This window comes from Ranitomeya imitator, chromosome 1 (genome assembly GCF_032444005.1).
Source record: "Ranitomeya imitator isolate aRanImi1 chromosome 1, aRanImi1.pri, whole genome shotgun sequence".
Classification (NCBI taxonomy): Eukaryota; Metazoa; Chordata; class Amphibia; order Anura; family Dendrobatidae; genus Ranitomeya; species Ranitomeya imitator.
This window is the reverse complement of record NC_091282.1, coordinates 221,215,647-221,238,420: the sequence shown is the minus strand read 5'-3', so window position 1 is coordinate 221,238,420 and position 22,774 is coordinate 221,215,647. Positions and strand designations below refer to the sequence as shown.

Here is a 22,774-nt window from a genome sequence, read left to right as displayed (position 1 = left end):
CTCCCAGACCTGCACTAAAGCATCTGACAACTCCTGGACAGTCTGTGGTGCAACGTGATGTTGGTGGATGGTGCGAAACATGATGTCCCAGATGTGTTCAATCGGATTCAGGTCTGGGGAATGGGCGGGCCACTCCATAGCTTCAATGCCTTCATGTTGCAGGAACTGCTGACACACTCCAGCCACATGAGGTCTGGCATTGTCCTGCATTAGGAGGAACCCAGGGCCAACCGCACCAGCATATCGTCTCACAAAGGGTCTGAGGATCTAATTTCAGTACCTAATGGCAGTCAGGCTACCTCTGGCGAGCACATGGAGGGCTGTGCGGCCCTCCAAAGAAATACCACCCAACACCATTACTGACCCACTGCCAAACTGGTCATGCTGAAGGATGTTGAAGGCAGCAGATCGCTCTCTACGGTGTCTCCAGACTCTGTCACGTCTGTCACATGTGCTCAGTGTGAACCTGTTTTCATCTATGAAGAGCACAGGGGACGCCAGTGGCTAATTTGCCAATCCTGGTGTTCTGTGGCAACTGCCAAGCATCCTGCATGGTGTTGGGCTGTAAGCACAACCCCCATCTGTGGACTTCGGGCACTCAGACCATCCTCATGGAGTCGGTTTCTAACCGTTTATGCAAACACATGGACATTTGTGGCCTGCTAGAGGTCATTTTGCAGGGCTCTGGCAGTGATTCTCCTGTTCCTCCTTGCACAAAGGCTGAGGTAGCGGTCCTGCTGCTGGGTTGTTGCCCTCCTATGGCCCCCTCTATGTCTCCTGGTGTAGTAGCCTGTCTCCTGGTAGCGCCTCCAGCCTCTGGACACTACACTGACAGACACAGCAAACCTTGTCACAGCTCTCATTGATGTGCTGATCTGCTGATCCTCTCCTTTATTGACTGTGTCTTGGTAATAGCCAATAATTTCTATCTGTTGTCCATTTCCATATGCACAGCAGCATGTGAAATTTATTGTCAAACAATGTTGCTTCCTAAGTGTACAGCTTGATCTCACAGAAGTTTGATTTCCTTGGAGTTATATTCTGTTGCTTAAGTGTTCCATTTATCTTTTTGAGCAGTATATATATGTGTGTGTATATATATATATATATATATATATATATATATACACAATACAGACCAAAAGTTTGGACACACCTCATTTAAAGACTTTTCTGTATTTTCATGACTATGAAAATTGTATATTCACACTGAAGGCATCAAAACTATGAATTAGCACATGTGGAATTATATACTTAACAAAAAAGTGTGAAACAACTGAAATTATGTCTTGTATGCTAGGTTCTTCAAAGTAGCCACCTTTTGCTTTGATGACTGCTTTGCACACTCTTGGCATTCTCTTGATGAGCTTCAAGAGGTAGTCACCGGGAATGGTCTTCCAACAATCTTGAAGGAGTTTCCAGAGATGCTTAGCACTTGTTGGTCCTTTTGCCTTCACTCTGCGGTCCAGCTCACCCCAAACCATCTCGATTGGGTTCAGGTCTGGTGACTGTGGAGGCCAGGTCATCTGGCATAGCACCCCATCACTCTCCTTCTTAGTCAAATAGCCCTTACAAAGCCTGGAGGTGTGTTTGTGGTCATTGTCCTGTTGAAAAATAAATCATGGTCCAACTAAACGCAAACCGGATGGAATAGCATGCCGCTGCAAGATGCTGTGGTAGACATTCATTATGCCTTCAGATTTGAATAAACAGTGTCACCAGCAAAGCACCCTTACACCATCACACCTCCTCCTCCATGCTTCTTGGTGGGAACCAGGCATGTAGAGTCCATCCGTTCACCTTTTCTGCATCGCACAAAGACACGGTGGTTGGAACCAAAGATCTCAAATTTGGACTCATCAGACCAAAGCACAGATTTCCACTGGTCTAATGTCCATTCCTTGTGTTCTTTAGACCAAACAAGTCTCTTCTGCTTATTGCCTGTCCTTAGCAGTGGTTTCCTAGCAGCTATTTTACCATGAAGGCCTGATGCACAAAGTCTCCTCTTAACAGTTGTGGTAGAGATGTGTCTGCTGCTAGAACTTTGTGTGGCATTGACCTGGTCTCTAATCTGAGCTGCTGTTAACCTGTGATTTCTGAGGCTGTTGAATCAGATAAACTCATTCTCAGAAGCAGAGGTGACTCTTGGTCTTCTTTTTCTGGGGCGGTCCTCATGTGAGCCAGTTTCTTTGTAGCGCTTGATGGTTTTTGCCACTGCACTTGGGGAAACTTTCAAAGTTTTCCCAATTTTTCGGACTGATTTTCATTTCTTAAAGTAATGATGGCCACTCGTTTTTCTTTACTTAGCTGCTTTTTTCTTTCCATAATGCAAATTCTAACAGTCTATTCAGCAGGACTATCAGCTGTTTATCCACTAGACTTCTGCACAACACAACTGATGGTCCAAACCCCATTTATAATGCAAGAAATCCCACTTATTAAACCTGACAGGGCACACCAGTGAAGTGAAAACCATTCCCGGTGACTACCTCTTGAAGCTCATCAAGAGAATGCCAAGAATGTGCAAAGCAGTCATTAAAGCAAAAGGTGGCAACTTAGAAGAACCTAGAATATAAGACATAATTTCAGTTGTTTCACACTTTTTTGTTAAGTATATAATTCCACATGTGTTAATTCATAGTTTTGATGCCTTCAGTGTGAATGTACAATCTTCATAGTCATGAAAATACAGAAAAATCTTTAAATGAGAAGGTGTGTTAGGGGTCGAGTTCCCGCTTCTGCACAGGGGGAATCTCGAGCCACCTCCGCTGCGGTCTCCCATTCTTGTCCAGCCGCAGTGGAGTCTGCTCAGCAAGGACGTCGGTCCCAGCGTCTTGCTCATTCTCACTCTGTTCTGAGAGTTACTGCTGCTTCTCCAGTCTCTGCTATTAAAGTCTGTGCTGGTCAGCAGCGAGCGGACTTCTCTGGGACTAAGTCCTTGTCTGCACGTACTGAGCATGCCCAGCGTAAGGTCTCCCGTTGGAGATCAAGGGTCATGTGCTCAGGCTCTGCAGCACATTCCATTGGTCCTCTTGGCAGGTCCTAGAAGGGCAAAAGTGCTGTGGCCACTTCCTGTGCTGCTGCTATATAAACTGCGCATGACCGCACGGCCATGCGCTAGTATTGTCAAACAATTGCTAATGTGTGTATGTTGTGAGTGCAAGTCGTCCTTGGATACCCCTACCCTATAGTATGACTGTTCGCGGAAGGTGTATGGCTGCTACCTAGCGCCCGACTTATCCTACAGCACTAGTCACACATTATAGCGTCCAGTTGCTGTGACCGCCAGTACGGCGCCGTGCACTTCCTCTGTGCTTTCCTTACCCAAGCCTGGGTGGTTAGTGGCGTTCGTTAGTGCGGCACTGCATGCTCTTCTGTTTCATTTCACACCCAGTTGCGGTGTTGCGCCAGCAAGGGTCTAATCGGACTTCAATCCCAGTTGGGGTTGAGTTCGCTGACTACTTGCTCGCGCTTTAGGTGCGTTACCGCGGTCCTGTGCCTTAACAGGATTGCTTCTTTCACGCTGGGTGAGGTTAACCCACGCGTGTATACTCTAGTGTACCGCCATATAGTCTGCTAATTGCTAGCAGCAGGTTTTCACCTGCACGGTGGACCGCGGACTGCGAACGCATCTATACCATCTGTCTTGGTGCGTTCCGCCAGTCCTAACAGAATACTAGCGCCAGGGTCTGGCTAGTAAAATGGCGGACGACCAGCGTTTACAGCGGTACATCCAGCAGCTGGAGGGAAGGTTGGCGGCTCTTGAGCGTTCAACCTCAGCTGTGGATGTTACTGCTGTCGCTGTTCAGGCTGCAAGTGTGGCTGCAGCTACCTTGTCCACTGCCACTCCTGTACCGACGCTATCTCGCCTCCCGCTACCAGAGAAATTTTCTGGTGACAGTAAGTCCTGTAGAGGTTTCGTGAGTCAGTGCTCAATACATCTCGAGCTTCTGGCCTCTCGATTCCCTACAGAGCGGGCTAAGGTGGGCTTTATAATTTCCTTATTGTCGGATAGGGCGTTGCAGTGGGCTACGCCGCTGTGGGAGCGTGGCGATCATGTGGTGCAGAGTGCTCCGTTATTCCTGAGCACTCTGAAACAGGTCTTTCTAGGACCTCGTGTCACCCATGACACGGCGCTCCAACTGTTGGCACTGACTCAGGGCTCGTCCTTGGTCAGCCTTTTTGCCGTCCATTTCCGCACTCTGGCATCTGAGCTGGAGTGGTCGGATAAAGCCCTTATCCCTATATTTTGGAGGGGGCTGGCTGACCACGTTAAGGATGCTCTGGCCACTAGGGAGATTCCCGCCACACTGGAGGAGTTAATAGCAGTATCTACTCGCATTGACCTCCGTTTTCACGAGCGGAGGTTAGAGCGAGCCCAGTGTAGGCAGAGGTTTCGGCTGGCTCCCACCTTCGCCAAACCTTTGGAATCTCCAGTCCAGGCTCCTGAGTTCCAGGAACCTAAGGTGCTGTCACGAGCGGGATCTAAGTCCCAGACCGCTCGTGCACTCCAGGGTTGCCATGTTTGCCAACAGTCAGGACATCTTGCCACCAGATGTCATCAGCGGTCGAGGAAACGTCAGCATCTAGTGGTAGTAGGTGGAGGTGCACTAGACACTGCGACGTTTGCCTCCAAATTGTCCTTTAAGGGGACAATTACCTTTGGCTCATCCTCCCACTCGGTAGACCTCTGCGTGGATTCTGGGGCGGAGGGCAATTTTATGTCTTCTGCCTTCGCCCAACGTCACGCAATACCCCTGGTTATGCTATCTCAACCAGTAACGGTACGAGTGGTGAATGGGTCGACACTCCCCGCACAGATAACACATCAGACCATCCCTGTTACTCTGTCCCTGTCGCCATCCCATGAGGAGATTATTTCTCTGCTCGTCATTCCTGAGGGTATTGATGAGGTCCTGTTGGGGATACCTTGGCTACGGTACCACTCTCCTTACATCGAGTGGTCCTCAGGCAGAATTCTGGGATGGGGTGAATCATGTGGGGGTAGGTGTCACCGAGAGTGCGTTCAGGTTGCTACTACTGAGGTACCCGCAGATCTATCCTCTCTCCCCAAGCAATATTGGTCTTACGCAGACGTGTTCTCCAAGAAGGCGGCAGAGACCCTTCCGCCCCATCGCCCCTATGACTGTCCTATCGATCTCTTGCCTGGTGCTGAGCCTCCCCGGGGTCGAGTTTATCCATTATCTCTCCCGGAGACGGAGGCCATGTCTCAGTACATTCAAGAGAATCTGGCAAGAGGGTTTATCAGGAAGTCAGTGTCACCTGCTGGGGCAGGGTTCTTCTTCGTGCAGAAGAAGAATGGGGAACTACGTCCATGCATAGACTACAGGGGTCTTAACGCTATCACCGTTAAGAACAAGTATCCTTTGCCCTTGATATCTGAGCTCTTCGATAGGCTTCGGGGAGCAAGGGTATTTACTAAATTAGATCTGCGGGGTGCTTACAACCTGATTCGCATCCGTGAGGGGGACGAATGGAAAACGGCGTTTAACACCAGAGATGGGCACTATGAGTATCTGGTGATGCCCTTCGGGCTCTGTAATGCCCCAGCCGTTTTTCAAGACTTTGTCAACGACATCTTCCGGGATATGCTTTCCACCTCAGTTGTAGTCTATCTGGATGATATTCTCATCTTTTCTCCAGATATTGACTCCCACCGGAGAGATGTTGGCAGAGTCTTCGACCTCCTACGGGCAAACTCTCTTTACGCTAAGTTGGAGAAGTGTATGTTTGAGCAGGAGTCTTTGCCGTTCCTGGGCTATATCATCTCCGCCCAGGGATTGGCTATGGATCCTGCCAAACTACAGGCTGTGATGGACTGGCAAGAGCCCCATTCTCTTAAAGCGGTGCAGCGCTTTATGGGGTTCATTAACTATTACCGCCAGTTCATTCCCCACTTCTCAACTCTGGTAGCTCCCTTGGTAGCCCTCACCAAGAAGGGAGCGAATCCTAAATTGTGGTCGGAAGAGGTCTCCAAGGCCTTCACTTCTATTAAGTCCCACTTTGCTAGCGCTCCCATCTTACATCGTCCCGATGTGGATAAGCCATTCCTAATGGAGGTGGATGCCTCGTCCGTTGGTGCTGGAGCAGTCCTCTACCAGAAGGATGCTCAAGGTCGGAAGCATCCATGCTTCTTCTTCTCTAAGACTTTCTCGCCAGCGGAGAGAAACTACTCCATCGGGGATAGGGAGCTGCTAGCAATGAAGTTGGCCTTTTCAGAGTGGAGACATCTTCTGGAAGGTGCGCGGTTTCCCTCCCAGGTTTACACTGATCACAAAAATTTGGTCTACTTACAGACAGCCCAGCGGCTAAATTCTCGCCAAGCCAGATGGTCCTTGTTCTTTTCCCGGTTCCACTTTTCTCTTCGTTTTCTCGCCGGGGAGAAGAATATTCGTGCTGATGCTCTCTCTCGCTCCCTTATGTCAACTGAAGAGGAGGAAGAGGAGCCTCGGCTTATTGTTCCCTCTGAGAGCCTGAGAACCGTAGCACCGGTTTCGCTTGAGTCTGTGCCTCCGGGCAAGACTTTTGTGCCCATTAATTTGCGACCGGAGGTTCTCTCTTGGGCTCATTCGTCCAGAGTGGGTGGACACTTTGGGACAAAGAGGACATCTGAGCTACTGGCGAGGACGTACTGGTGGCCGCATATGGTCCGGGATGTCAGGGATTATATTCTGGCGTGTGTCTCCTGCGCCAAAAATAAATCTCCGCGTCAAAGGCCAGCTGGGTTGCTCTATCCCTTGCCGGTGGCAGATAGGCCCTGGGAGATGGTCGGGATGGACTTTGTCGTGGGTTTGCCCAAGTCTCGCGGCTGTACCATCATTTGGGTCATCACCGATCATTTCTCGAAAATGGTGCATTTGGTGCCGCTACCACGGTTACCTTCTGCACGGGCCTTGGCTGCGTTGTTCATTAAGCACATCTTCCGCCTACATGGTATGCCTGACAAAATTGTCAGTGACCGGGGTCCCCAGTTTGCGTCTCGGTTCTGGAGAGAGCTGTGTCGTCTTCTCAGTATTGAGTTGAATCTCTCTTCCGCTTATCATCCCGAGACGAATGGGTTGGTAGAGAGGGCCAACCAGACCTTGGTCACATACCTGCGACATTTTGTTTCAGCCAGGCAGGATGACTGGGCATCCTTGCTATCATGGGCAGAGTTTGCGCTGAACAACGCCGTAGCTGACTCCACTGGACAAACCCCATTCCTCCTCAACTATGGTCAGCATCCACGGGTACCTGTGCCTATGCCCGTGTCTTCCGCAGACTCCAGGGTGGCAGACTGGGCTGTGGAGGCACGGGATATTTGGGACCGCACTCAGGATGCCATTCGGGCCTCTAAGGAGAGAATGAGGTCCTCCGCCGATGCTCATCGGCGCCCCGCCCCGTCCTTTGCTCCTGGCGACTTGGTGTGGCTCTCCGCCCGTAACATCAGGCTGCGAGTTGAGTCCACTAAATTTGCTCCTCGCTACTTGGGTCCCTTCAAGGTCCTCGAACAGGTTAATCCTGTGGTCTACCGTCTGGCCCTTCCTCCACGCCTTGGTATCACCGACACCTTTCATGTGTCCCTCCTTAAGCCCGTATACATGTCTCGGTTTTCTGAGTCATCTGCCGGGACATCGGGTTCGTCTACGGACGATTTCGAGGTGAACGCTATCTTGGGGTGCAAGGTGGTACGTGGCAAAACAATTTTTTTGGTGGACTGGAAGGGTTACGGCCCTGAGGATAGGTCCTGGGAGCCTGCTGAGCACATTCAGGCTCCGCAGCTCATTGCTGCCTTCGAACGTAGCGAGGCCCAAGGAGGGGGGGCCCTAGGAGGGGGGGTAATGTTAGGGGTCGAGTTCCCGCTTCTGCACAGGGGGAATCTCGAGCCACCTCCGCTGCGGTCTCCCATTCTTGTCCAGCCACAGTGGAGTCTGCTCAGCAAGGACGTCGGTCCCAGCGTCTTGCTCATTCTCACTCTGTTCTGAGAGTTACTGCTGCTTCTCCAGTCTCTGCTATTAAAATCTGTGCTGGTCAGCAGCGAGCGGACTTCTCTGGGACTAAGTCCTTGTCTGCACATACTGAGCATGCCCAGCGTAAGGTCTCCCATTGGAGATCGAGGGTCATGTGCTCAGGCTCTGCAGCACATTCCATTGGTCCTCTTGGCAGGTCCTAGAAGGGCAAAAGTGCTGTGGGCACTTCCTGTGCTGCTGCTATATAAACTGCGCATGACCGCACGGCCATGCGCTAGTATTGTCAAACAATTGCTAATGTGTGTATGTTGTGAGTGCAAGTCGTCCTTGGATACCCCTACCCTATAGTATGACTGTTCGCGGAAGGTGTATGGCTGCTACCTAGCGCCCGACTTATCCTACAGCACTAGTCACACATTATACCGTCCAGTTGCTGTGACCGCCAGTACGGCGCCGTGCACTTCCTCTGTGCTTTCCTTACCCAAGCCTGGGTGGTTAGTGGCGTTCGTTAGTGCGGCACTGCATGCTCTTCTGTTTCATTTCACACCCAGTTGCGGTGTTGCGCCAGCAAGGGTCTAATCGGACTTCAATCCCAGTTGGGGTTGAGTTCGCTGACTACTTGCTCGCGCTTTAGGTGCGGTACCGCGGTCCTGTGCCTTAACAGGATTGCTTCTTTCACGCTGGGTGAGGTTAACCCACGCGTGTATACTCTAGTGTACCGCCATATAGTCTGCTAATTGCTAGCAGCAGGTTTTCACCTGCACGGTGGACCCCGGACTGCGAACGCATCTATACCATCTGTCTTGGTGCGTTCCGCCAGTCCTAACAAGGTGTGTCCAAACTTTTGGTCTGTACAGTACATACAGTGGGGGATATAAGTATTTGATCCCTTGCTGATGTTCTAAGTTTGCCCACTGACAGAGGCAAGAACAGTCTATAATTTCAAGGGTAGGATAATTTTAACATTGAGAGATGAAATATCAAAAATAAAATGCAGAAAATCACATTGCATAAATTATATTAATTTGAATTTCACAGTGAGAAATAAGTATTTGATCCCCTACCAACCATTAAGAGTTATGGCACCTACAGACCAGTTATCTGCTCCTAATCATCTACTTACATGCATTAAAGACAGCTGTCTTACATAGTCACATCTATAAAATCTCCAGGCTTGGATGGGATACACCCCTGAGTACTGCAGGAGTTAAGTACAGTCATTGATAGACCATTATTTTTAATCTTTAAAGAGTCCATAATAACAGGGTCTGTACCACAGGACTGGCGTATAGCAAATGTGGTGCCAATATTCAAAAAGGAGACAAAATCTGAACTCGGAAATTATAGGCCAGTAAGCTTAACCTCTGCTGTGGGTAAAATCCTGGAGGGCATTCTAAGGGATGCTATGCTGGAGTATCTGAAGAGGAATAACCCCATGACCCAATACCAGCATGGGTTTATTAGGGACCGTTCCTGTCAGACTAATTTGATCAACTTCTATGAAGCGTTAAGTTCCGGACTGGACCAAGGGAACACAGTGGACGTAGTGTATATGGACTTTTCAAAAGCTTTTGATATGGTGCCACACAAAAGGTTGATACATAAGATGAGAATAATGGGGATAGGGGAAAATATGTGTAAGTGTGTTAAGAGCTGGCTCAGGGATAGGTAACAAAGGGTGGTTATTAATGGAGCACACTCAGACTGGGTCGCGGTTAGCAGTGGGGTACCACAAGCTTCAGTATTGGGCCCTTTTCTTTTTAACATATTTATTAATGATCTTGTAGGGAGCATACAGAGTAAAATTTCAATATTTGCAGATGACACTAAACTCTGCAGGGTAATCAATACAAATGAGGACAATTTTATATTACAGGATGATTTATGTAAACCAGAAGCTTGGGCTGATAAATAGCAAATGAGCTTTAATGGGGATAAATATAAGGTCATGCACTTGGTTAGAAGTAATAAGATGTATAACTATGTGCTTAATTCTAAAACTCTGGGCAAAACCATCAAAGACCTGGGAGTATGGGTGGATGACACACTCACTTTTAGTCGCCAGTGTCAGGCAGCTGCTACAAAGGCAAATAAAATAATGGGATGCATTAAAAGAGGCATAGATGCTCATGAGGAGAATATAATTTTGCCTCTGTACAAGTCACTAGTTCAACCACATTTAGAATACTGTGTACAGTTCTGGCCTCCGGTGTATAAGAAAGACATAGCTGAACTGGAGCTGGTGCAGAGAAGAGCGACCAAGGTTATTAGAGGACTGGGGGGTCTGCAATACCAAGATAGGTTATTACACTTGGGGCTATTTAGTTTAGAAAAACGAAGGCTAAGGGGTGATCTTATGTTATTGTACAAATATATGAGGGGACAGTACAAAGACCTTTCTGATGATCTTTTTAATCATAGACCTGAGACAGACTACGTCTGGAGGAAAGAAGGTTTAAGCATAATAACAGATGCGGATTCTTTACTGTAAGAGCAGTGAGACTATGGAACTCTCTGCCGTATGATGTTGCAATGAGTTATTCATTAGTTACATTTAAGAGGGGACTGGATGCCTTTCTTGAAAAGTATAATTTTACACGGTATATATACTAGAATCCTTGTTAGGGTGTTGATCCAGGGAACTAGTGTGATTGCTGTATGTGGAGTCGGGAAGGAATTTTTTTCCCCAGTGTGGAGCTTACTCTTTGCCACATGGTTTTTTTTGCCATCCTCTGGATCAACATGTTAGGGCATGTTAGGTTAGGCTATGGGTTGAACTAGATGGACTTTCAACCTTAATATGTTACTATGTTACAATCCACAGACTCAGTCAGACAGACTCTAACCTCTACAATGTGGGCAGGACCAAAGTGCTTTCTAAGGATGTCAGAGACAAGATTATAGACCTGCACAGCGTTGGAATGGGCTACAAAAACCATATGTAAGATGTTGGGTGAGAAGGAGACAACTGTTGGTGCAGTAGTAAGAAAATGGAAGAAATACAAAATGACTGTCAAGGCACATCGATCTCGGGCACCATGCAAAATCTCACTATGTGATTATGAGGAAGGTGAGAGATCAGCCAAAAACTACATGGGGGGAACTTGTTAATGATCAAGGCATCTGGGAGCACAGTCATCAAGAAAATCATTGCAATCACATTACGCCTTAAAGGTTTAAAATCCTGCATTGCCCGCAAGGTCCCCCTGCTCAAGAAGGCACATGTGCAGGCCCGTCTGAAGTTTGCCAATGAATACCGGGATGATTCTGTGAGAGATTGGGAGAAAGTGCTGTGGTCAGATGAGACAAAAATTAAGCTCTTTGGCATTAACTCAACTCATCGTGTTTGAAGGAAGAGAAATGCTGCTAATGACCCAAAGAACACCGTCCGCACTGTCAAACATGCAGGTGGAAACCTTATGTTTTGGCGGTGTTTCTCTGCTAAGCTGCTAAGGGCACAGGACTACTTCACCGCATCAATGGGAAAATAGATGAAGCCATGTACCGTAAATTTCTATTTGACAATCTCCTTCCCTCTGCCAGGTCATTCAAAATCGGTTATGCAAAACCTATAAGAAACAATATGATCAAAAAACCCTAGTGGCACTAGCTGAAGGAACAGCCAGGCTTAAATAGGCGAGAGAGGAGATGATAAGTGGAGGCAGCTGACCACAGCTAACTCCAAGGAGCAGCCATACCACTTGAAACCACAAGAGGGAGCCCAAGAGCAGAACTCACAAAAGTGCCACTTACAACCACCGGAGGGAGCCCATGAGCAGAATTCACAACATGTATTCACCTTTGTCTCTATACAGTGGAGAGGGTATTTAAAGCGCAAACGACCTAGTATTTTATACTTGGTGGCAAAATCCTTGTTGGTAAGCACAGCAGACGTTTTTTGTGAGTTGATGAGGGTTGGGTACATGTCAGAAGGAATATTCATCCACTCCTCTTTTCACATCATCTCTAAATCATTAAGATTTTGAGGCTGTCGCTTGGCAACTCGGAGTTTCAACTCCCTCCATAAGGTTTCTATGGGATTAAGGTCTGGAGACTGGCTAGGCCACTCCATGAACGTAATATGCTTCTTTTTGAGCCATTCCTTTGCTGCCTTGGCTATATGTTTTGGGTCATTGTCTTGCTGGAAGACGCAGCCACAACCCATTTTTAAAGAAAAACACAAAAATTGAGCTTGGATTAAGTCGGTATACATGCAGCATATAAACACATGTTCACATTGGCCATAAAGTGAACAAAACCTACAAGAAAGAAAATGAGAAAAAAAACCCTGCTGTAACTAAATAAGTAAAAAGCAAGTGCATTTAAATAACTCAGGGTTTTTACTAATACTGTTTTGATCAAAAATAGCATAAAAGCCATCCCACCATTGTCAAGGTGCCCTAATCGGGACGGTACTATGCTAATATTAAAAACCTTGGTTCCTGGTTGGGTTCACATCTCTTTGGAGTTCCCTGTTATCCTGACCAGTTCTGCAAAGCTAAGTTTTTGCTTACTTTTTCTGTCCATAGTTTGTGGTCTTATCCATTCTGTGCTTTCTTTGTTTGTCCAGCATTATCAGTTTGAAGTACTTTCTGTCTTGCTGGAAGCTCTGGGAAGCAGAGTTACCCTCCACACCTTTAGTCAGGTGTGGAGATTTTTTGTAAACTCTGCGTGGATTTTTGTAGTGTTTTATACTGACCGCACAGTATTCCATCCTGTCCTATCTATCAAGCTAGACTGGCCTCCTGTGCTCATCCTGGTTTCATTCTGTGTATGTCTTTTTCCTCTCCACTCACAGTCATTATTTGTGGGGGGCTAATCTATCCTTTGGGGATTTTCTCTGAGGCAAGATAGTTTTCCTGCTACTGTCTTCAGGGGTAGTTAGCTCTTAGGCTGTGACGAGATGCTTAGGGAGAGTTAGGAGCATTCCACGGCTGCTTCTAGTGTTGTGTTGAGCTTAGGGTCTGCGGTCAGTACAGTTACCACTTCCCTCAGAGCTCGTTCCATGTTGCTCCTAGACCACCGCATCACAACAATATATTTATTAGAAATAACAGTTAAAACCTATAACCACCCTATTAAAATGGGATCACAAGATTGCTAATGACCGCATGTCCATAACTATTTTGTCCCCCAGGTCCTGGGTATGTAATCCAAATACTTAATTATAATGTCCTCCAGGTACTGGGTATAGTGCAAACAATCTAAATGCTTATGAGTACGAAAGTTCCAAATACCGCAAAGTTAGAAGTCCAATTGAAAAAAGTGCATAGTGCTAGCAGTTACCTTCCTATAGGCAATGTAAACAGTCACAGATAGGAAGTTTTCAGTTCCAATCCACCTCGAGGTGTGTTGTTTTCACAGTCCGAAAAAGAACAAAGATATCTTCAGGAGTGTAGTCCCGGCCGATGACATACACTCCCCCAGGCCTCATTACCGATGCCGCTTGAGCGTGGCAAGCACGCAATCAGGACCTGTCCCATTTTCTTTCTGAATCCTGCTCATACAGCATATGAACTGACTATATATAATGAAGCCTTGACCTGTATTGGACCATCCCTGACGAAGAAGACCGCGATATTTGAAACACGTAGGAATTGATCCTTACAGCGCTTCTTACTTCACCTGGTCACGTGACAACCTACGTCACGAAAGGTCCTGTGAAGTGTCAGCTACACTACAGGTCCTGATCACGTGCTCGCCACGCTCACGCAGCATCAGTAAGGAGGCCTGGGGGAGTGTATGTCACCGGCCGGCACTACACTCCTGAAAATATCATTGTTCTTTTTCAGACTGTGAAAACAATACACCTGGAGGTGGATTGGAACAGAAAACTTCCCATCTGTGACTGTTTACATCGCCTATAGGAAGGTAACTGCTAGCACTATGCATTTTTTTCAAGTGGACTTTAGTGATGAGCGAATATACTCGTTACTTGAGATTTCCCGAGCACACTCGGGTGTCCTCCGAGTATTTTTTAGTGCTCGGAGATTTAGTTTTGTTCGCCGCAGCTGAATGATTTATAGCTATTAGCCAGCTTGATTACATGTGGGGATTACCTAGCAACCAGGCAACCCCCACATGTACTTATGCTGGCTAATAGCTATAAATCATTCAGCTGAGGCGATGAAAACTAAATCTCCGAGCACTAAAAAATACTCGGAGGACACCCAAGCGTGCTCAGGAAATCTCGAGTAACAAGTATATTCGCTCATCACTACTGGACTTCTAACTTTGCGGTATTTGGAACTTTCGTACTCATAAGCATTCGGATTGTTTGCACTATACCCAGTACCTGGAGGACATTATAATTAAGTATTTGGATTACATACCTAGGACCTGGGGGACAATATAATTATGCACATGCGGTCATTAGCAATCTTGTGATCCCGTTTTAATAGGGTGGTTATATGTTTTAACTGTTATTTCTAATAAATGTATTCACCTTTGTCTCTATACAGTGGTATTTAAAGTGCAAACGACCTAGTATTTTATGTGTTCAGTATTTTGACAAACTTGTGATTTTTGTCCTGTTTGCAGCTGTATTCTCCCCTTGCCATTAGGCCTTTTTGCGCCTACCTTTTTATTCTATTTAAGTATTAAATCTTGCTCGTCAGAGGGATCAAATACTTATTTCTCACTGCAAAATGTAAATAAATTTATATAATATATACACTGATTTTCTGGATTTTATTTTTGACATTCTATCTCTCAATGTTAAAATTAACCTACCCTTAAAATTTTAGACTGTTAATGTCTTTGTCAGTGGACAAACTTACAAAATCAGCAAGGCAAGGGATCAAATACTTATTTCCCACACCGACCTGTCACCGACCAGCAGAACAAAGTGAAGGTTCAGGAGTGGCCATCTCAGTCTCCTGACCTCAATATCGTTGAGCCACTCTGGGGAGATCTCTAGCGCGCAGTTCATGATAGACGGCCCAGGAATTTACAGGAACTGGAGGCTCTTTGCCTAGAAGAGTGGGCAGCTTTACCATCTGAGAAAGTAAAGAACCTCATCCACAGTTACCACAAAAGACTTTAAGCTGTCACTGATGTTAGAGGGGGCAATACACGGTATTAAGAAATGGGGTATGTGAACATTTTGATCAGGGTCATTAGGATGTTTTGGTTTGTCATTATGATTTAAAAGAGAAAACACGGTAGTTTGACAGTAAATGGCTTCACCCAACCACTAACCATGAGTGGAGAAAAAGTTTTGGTGTTATCATTTATATTTTCTGAAAAAAGGCCAAGAAAGCAAACATTCTGCTGGGGTATGTAAACTTTTGAGCACAACTGTATGTAATCATCAGCGTGAAGCCTCTAATATTGACCATTTTAGAATGATCAAGTCTGTTGCCTGAAATCTGTTATGTTTATTCAACTTTAAACAACTCTGTAAAAGACTTTCTGTTTTTAAATATAATGGCCTTCTTTGCTTCCATGTCCACCACTTTCACAACATTATATCACTGGCCGCTGAAGTAGTGGTATAGATAGTGTGAAGGTAAGAGCAATCACCATATCATGTTTATCACTGGTGTTGAGATGTTCAAAATTATACTGAGCCAAAAAGGAACCTTACAAAAGGAAACTAATTTAGGTACCTTGTTTGACATGGTTGTTCGTTACATTTTCTTATTTGAGCTTCTGGCTTCATCAGATCTCTACAGCTTACATAATCTACAGTAGTTATATTTTTATTCATAATTTTCGTACAGGACACAGTTGTTCTTCTTTCACCTAATGTTTAAAATAAATGCATAAATGTTCAACTGATAATGCATACTGTTCAACTGATTTTACATATCATTTAATTGCATAGTTTTATAATAGTTTTTATTACATTTTTAAAAAAAAACTTCAATTGGTAGCATAACAGAAAAAAAGATTATATTACAAACAGTCAGATATCTAATGTTATTGAAGACAAGTCTAGCAATGGATATCAAGAATAATGCAAAGAAGTTCCTTTAACCCTGATCCATCATAAAATTTATAGCACATGGGGGCGTGGTTTGCAAGGGGAAGGGAGCAGACCTGTTTTGCAGGAGCTCCTGTCAATCCCCTAAAATAAGCAACATTAGCCTACTTTAACTGGACTTTTTAGTGCTATCAAAAGCTGAAGACCTTTGGGAACATGCTTGGATCGTTAATTACGAAGAAAAACATGGACTTACTGAAGAAAAACTCCTTTCCAGGACAGAGAAATATCCCTGAGAAAACTGCTGATTCATCTCCCTCATCAGCTATGGGGAGGACGCCAGCTAAAATGGCCGCCGATGCAGACCCAAAGAAGAATTCCTACAATAGACACATCACCTACCGTCTGAATAGAGAGAAGTTACCTGAAACGCTGTCTTCTAATCTGGTGCTGGGAAAGAAGAAATCCAACCTACATGCAGCTCGTGCTTTAGCTGCTGAAGAAATGACAGACCGCCAGCAAAAAGTAGCAACACCTGGGATAAAGAAGAGGAGCGACACCGCACCTTTGGAGAAAGATGACGGGTCTCCCCTAACTCACCGGGACCCATGGTGCAGGAAGATGAACCGTTCGTCACTCTCCTCACCAGCTGCCAGCAATGAAATTTGATGCTGGGGAATCAACGTGGCGACGAAGAAGGAAGTGAAACTGGTGCCGCTGATAAAAGATGAAAGGGAGCTTCCTCCAGCTCAGGCGGGGGCCGGTCTCGCCGGAGCCCACAGTGCTCAAGATGGGGAAGAAGGAGGATGGGGAATACACTGCCAGCCAGATGATCTCTGATGCGGTGAGTGAAACACCACTTCAAGACCGCGGTGGTCTGTAGCCTCCCTCATGTTCAAGGAGGTGTGCCACCCCCTTACAAAAACTTACAATCTTTGGGACATATGCAGGGTGACAAAGAGTATGCAGAGCCACTAGATAGAAGTTTGATAGTTAAAGGGAAGGCGCCCCAGAACAGCGGTTTCAAAAGGGGACTGTGCGACGTTTCAGTAGAAGGCTCTGCTAATGGGACACAACTGAATGGTACTGTGGATCCTCCTACAGAGTTCTATGAGAAGTATCAAAAACATTATACATCAGGGGACTGGGCCACCTTTGTATCCTCAAATCCCTTCACTAATAAATACGATGCAACTTCCTTTAATAATTCCTCCTGCCATAATGGGTCAATCTCCAACCACATAGTTACAACAAAAGACTGTAGTCATCCTCTGGGATATGATGATATTACACTGCTGCACGGCAATGACCAAATGACTGTAAACCATACAGAAGATCCTGACACCTTAAAACCTTTAAAAGATTTGCAAAAGGATTGCTTGGATTCTATGAAAGAACTAACTAAACTTTTTATTGTACCATTCCAAAACAAAAATACAAAATCTACCTCCACGATGGAACCAGCCATTATTAAAAATAATAGTAACACAGAGGATCATTCAGACCCAACAGATTCCTACCATGTCTCACACTCTGAAACAGACTCCTCTTTTTATGGGGGGAGCGATTCTCTCTATGATGGAGATTCTGTTGACACTTCATCTATACATTCCTATTCAGAGGATTCTAATGGTATCGAGAAGTCCGATCTCCCGGAAAATTTCCCACAGCATTTAAATACAAAAGACTCTAGTCTGAAGCAAATTTCTATGGAGTCTGAGGTGCATCCTTTTAATCTATCTCTAGTGGACAATATTCCCGCTTCTGAATATTCTTCATCTGAAGGATTTATGATTAAAATCTGTATTGCTTTCCTAGCATCAGCGGATATCACAGGAAGCAGTATACAGTAGGTACTGATGGTAATTTGATAATTGTATCTGGGACCAATACAAAGACTTTCAACTCCCAACAAAGGAAATAAGGGCCTCTGAGACCTTTATCAGAAACCTTCTTATAGACACTCTATCATATATACTGTAGTTATAGTCTTCAATCCAAACTTTATCAAGGCCCCTGACACTCCTCTACCCTTTTCAAAAATAATCGATAAGACAAACAAAAATTACGCAACCCCACTTTCAAAGGACGTAAAAAATATTTATTTAATCTTGGATTCCCTTGAAAAGATTCAAAAAGATATTCTCTCTATTAAAGATGGCTTGGCTAATTATGAATATTTTAATAGAAAAAATAACTTGAAAATTAGAGGAATTCCGGAATCAGTCCAGCCCTTTCAATTAAAAGACTATATCTCTACAATGATATGTGATTTGTTTCCTAATACCAAAATTAAAAATCTGGTTGAGAGGGCATTAAGAATCCCTAGACCACTCTCTCTCCCTCCAAATACAACAAGAGACATTATTGTGTCCTTCTACCCGGGGTGGGTATAGAATCTTCTTGCCCTGACATTCCTGTCATCATAAATTCCTTGCATCTCTGTATGACAAAATAACTCTGTTCAAAGACTTGTCTAGAGCCACAATTAAAAAAAAAATCATTCCACTATACGACTCGAGAACTCCTACACGTAGGAATACTCTATCACTGGACCCAGACTTCCACCATACAAGTAAAATTTGCATCAAAACTAATAGTTATCTCATCACCGGAGCAAAGACTTGCCTTTTTGAAAAAAATCAGAATAAAGTCTTCATTGGCTTCACATGGTCTCTCTTCTTCATCCTCATCAGGCCTATGTCCTATTTGACAGAACGGGATGCTAATTTTGCTACATTTCCCACGAGGTCTTCTCTTTTTTGGATTACAATGTAATAGCAGACTTCAATGTTTTGCCTTATTATTAAGTAATTAGTAAAGTCTTACTCCACTTGCTACTGTTTTAAATGAACCAAACTTTCCCTCCACATAGTCTTAGGGTCACCCAAGAGTGTGCCCGGACGTGACAAGCTCTCATATATTCTATATTTTACTTAAAGTATTTGTATGACTAATGTTATTTTTGATTTTCGTACTCTGGCATGTCTCTGTTGCTTGACCTGTTCCTGACTTTGTCTTAGCCTAGTCCTGCTCCTGTGTCTGTTTATATCCCTACCTTGGTTTCCTTTCCCTGCTGTGCGTACTCTGTGTCTTGTTTTGCTTTGCTTTTGACTGTGCTCTCTGCGACCTATCTTTGCTCCTTGCTCTGCATTATGTGACCTTGCTCTGCTCTCTGTGGTTTTGCTCTCAGCTCTGCTCTCTGTAGCTTTTCTTTGCACTCTGTCCTTGCTCTGCACTCTGTGGCTTTGCTCTGTGGCTCCGCTCAGCTCTCACTCTGCAGCTCCACTCCTTGCGGTTCTACCTGGCTCCACTCCTTGTGGGTCTATGTCTCTTGCTCTTGACTCCGCCTCCAGCGTTTCTGCATGTGGCTCCGCGTCCTGCTCTTGGCTCGGCCTCTTGCATTTCTGCACTTGGCTCCACGTCCTGTTCTTGGCTCCGCCTCCTGCATTTCTGCACTTGGCTCCTCCTCCTGGCTCCGCCTCCTGCGTCTCCGTTCTTGGCTCTAGCTTCTGTGCCAGTGTCTCTGTTTTACCCATCTGCCTGTCTATGTCCCAGCCGTGTCCGCCTGTCTGCCAGAGTGCCAGCCATGCCTGCTTGCCTGTCGTTGTTCCGTTCTCCGGTGAGATCAGCAGCCATTGCCAGACACCACCCTGGCGTGGTACCTGGTAGCTTCCTGACACACAAATTTGACCTCACCATCAGAGGCTCCAGCGAAGACCAAGGAAGCTACTTAGTTATGCCCCTTCCAGGGTAGTCGGTGGCCCAGTGGGGCCACACCCCCGCAACAACCTGTCTGGGTGCGAGCGTGACACAAGTATTGAGAGCATTTACTGAATATACATTTCAGTAGGCCAGCATTTTAGATTTTAAAATCATATTTTCAAGCTGGTGTTATAAAGTATTCTAATATATTGAGATAATGACTTTTGGGTTTTCATTGGCTGTAAGCCATAATCCTCAACACTAACAGAAATAAACATTTGAAATAGATTATTCTGTTTGAAATGACTCTATATAATATCTGAGTTTCACTTTTTGTATTGAAGAACTGAAATAAATTAACTTTTTGATGATATTCTAATTTTGTGAGATGCACCTCAACATGTTTGCTTGTCTCTCCCCTATTTTTATAGGGGTCTTTCCATTTTCCCTCCTTTCCTTTTACTTCTGTTTACCCCTTTCCCTACCTTCTATCCCTTATCCTCCCTTCCTCTTTACTCCCTCTCTCTATCCTCCCTTCCCTCCCTAAGTTAACATAAAAAATTTCAATAAAATTTATGGGAAAAATAATTTATAGCACATAAAGCTATAAAAATAAATTAACTTGCGCTAAGAACACAACAACTGAAAGAAGGGAAGATGCAAAAAGGCAAGAAGGGCAGAGAGGAGAGTAGCAATAAAATAGGAGAAAAGTGAAAATTATTAGAAAGAGGAAGCTTTAGTTAAAGAAAGCTTATCACTTACCTAGCTGTGAGCAATTGTTTCTTAACTGACAAGAATACAAAAAGATAAAAAAGTGATATAGTTTTGGTATACCCGCAATATGTTTGCTATCCAGAGTCTCTGATTGATTCTTATGGATTTTTGGTCCAATCAAGGAAAATATGTCACATCTGTATCTGAACATGCAACTATAACCCCTGCCCTGGTCGCTAGGCGGCACCACAATAATACTACAGTTAATGCCTGCAGTGTGTAGGTATTTAGGTTTGATATTGATGAAACTGTTTCTCCTTTGTTATTCACTTGTGTTTTGCTGCAGTAAGCTGGTAAAGCCATATACGTGGCTTCCTTCTATATGTACTCAAGCAGACTGATTCTAGCTAGCAGTTATTAGTTAGTGTATTTAAGTTAGTATTGGCTGTCTGACCTCACTCTGACATGGCTCATGTGATTTGTTTTGTTTTCCTGAGTTCAGACTCTGGCTTGAATTCTGACTACCCGCTTGCCTCCTGAGTTTCTCCTTGAAGCGACTTCGGCTTTGACCCTTTTTGGCCTTAATTTCTGCATCTGGTTTTGACTTACAGACAGCAGCCCTTCTGTGTTAGCAATCCACTGTACTTTGTTTCTGCCCTTGAAGACACTAATTGCATTGTATTGTAATTTGAATACTGTTATATGTCTTTTTCTTTTTACTGTGTAGTTATGTGATATAATGTGATTTGCAATATACTGTGATATGGTAAATTATAGTGTACTAGTTGGTGGCCCGATTCTAATGCATCAGGTATTCTAGAATATGCATGTCCACGTAGTATATTGCCCAGCCACGTAGTATATTGCCGAGCTACGTAGTATATTGCCCAGTGACGTAGTATATTGCCCAGCCGGCGCGACCAATCAACAACATTGGCGCGGGATTTAAATCACGAAGCACAATTGGTCGTGCCGGCTGGGCGTGACCAATCAGGGAAGCGGGATTTAAATCCCGCGCCAATGTCGCTGATTGGTCACACCGGTTTGGCGTGACCAATCAGGGAAGCGGGATTTAAATCCCGCGGCAATGTCGCTGATTGGTCGAGGCCACCCGGTGCGACCAATCACGAGCTGCAGGAAAAGCTGCTGCGGAGGCGACGGAGGGTGAGAATGTAATGATTTTTTATTTTTTTAATTATTTTCCTGATTGCTCGCGCCCAGCTGGCGCGACATTGGCGTGGGATTTAAATCCCGCTTCCCTGATTGGTCGCGCCCAGCCGGCGCAACCAATCAGCGACATTGGCGCGGGATTTAAATCACGAAGCGCAATTTAAATCCCGCGGCAATGTCGCTGATTGTTCGCGCCTGCTGGGCGTGACCAATCAGGGAAGCGGGATTTAAATCCCGTGGCAATGTTGCTGATTGGTCACGCCGGCTGGGCGCATCCAATCAGCGAAGTGGTGGGACCGGAGCATCGCGAGCTGCAGGGCAGGTCATTCCCTGATTGCAGGGGAGTAGGGAGCAGCCGGACTGTGCTGGTCGCTCCCAAGAGTGCATTGCGGTCTCGCGAGACCGCACATCATCATCTCTCGAGACCGCAATGCATGGAACCGAGTGTCGCGAAGAGCGGGAAAGGCCTGGGCTGCATCCGGGGGCCGACGGACGGTGAGTATATTATGATTTTTTATTTTTTATTTTTTTTATTATTTTTAACATTGGATCTTTTTACTACTGATGCTGCATAGGCAGCAACAATAGTAAAAAAGTTGGTCACACAGGGTTAATGGAGTGCGTTACACCACGGTCCATTAGCGCTGCCATTAACCCTGTGCCCTGTGTGAGGGCTGGCTGGAGGGGAGTACGGAGCGGGCACTGACTGCGGGGAAGGAGCGGCCATGTTGCCGTCGGACTGCATCGGTCGCTTATTGGTCATGGCTGTTTTGCCGCGACCAATCAGCGACTTGGGATTTCCGTGACAGACAGAATGACAGACAGAAAGACGGAAGTGACCCTTAGACAATTATATAGTAGATAAGTAATGCATAGTGTACAATATAGGATAGCACAGGATGAGACATAGTTTCCTGCAATATTTGGAGCTCAAAGCCTGATTAAGGTGCTATAGGGAGCACCTCAACCCTTTCCGCACAGAGGAAGATAGACGTAGAACTGTGTGTGGGAAAGGTAACAGATGTAAGGAGTACTGCAGAACTGGACTGGGAATCCCTGGGGCTGACAGGATCAGCCTTATATTTCTGTTACAATAGTGATGATATATCACGAACGCTTAGGTGCAAAAAGGTGTTCATATGTTCATAATCTATACAGGAGGATTTTTGGAGACCTTAGATGACATCTGGATGACCGGTTTCATCTGCTGAGCACGTGTGAACTTTGTTTCCCCACCACTTCTTATAGAACTTTGGTCTACTCCAATATGATGACATCTTTGGATATC

At 45.4% G+C, this 22,774-nt stretch overlaps 1 protein-coding gene across 1 annotated transcript in view; it reads right to left on the bottom strand.

Moving 5' to 3' along the window:
- The window catches only part of ADAMTS19 (ADAM metallopeptidase with thrombospondin type 1 motif 19), a 561,705-nt gene that overhangs the window by 12,350 nt on the left and 526,581 nt on the right, over positions 1–22,774 (bottom strand). The window contains exon 19 of the mRNA XM_069746287.1: positions 15,581–15,716. Coding sequence (XP_069602388.1) covers positions 15,581–15,716 — 136 coding nt within the window. The remainder of the gene's footprint in view (positions 1–15,580; positions 15,717–22,774) is intronic.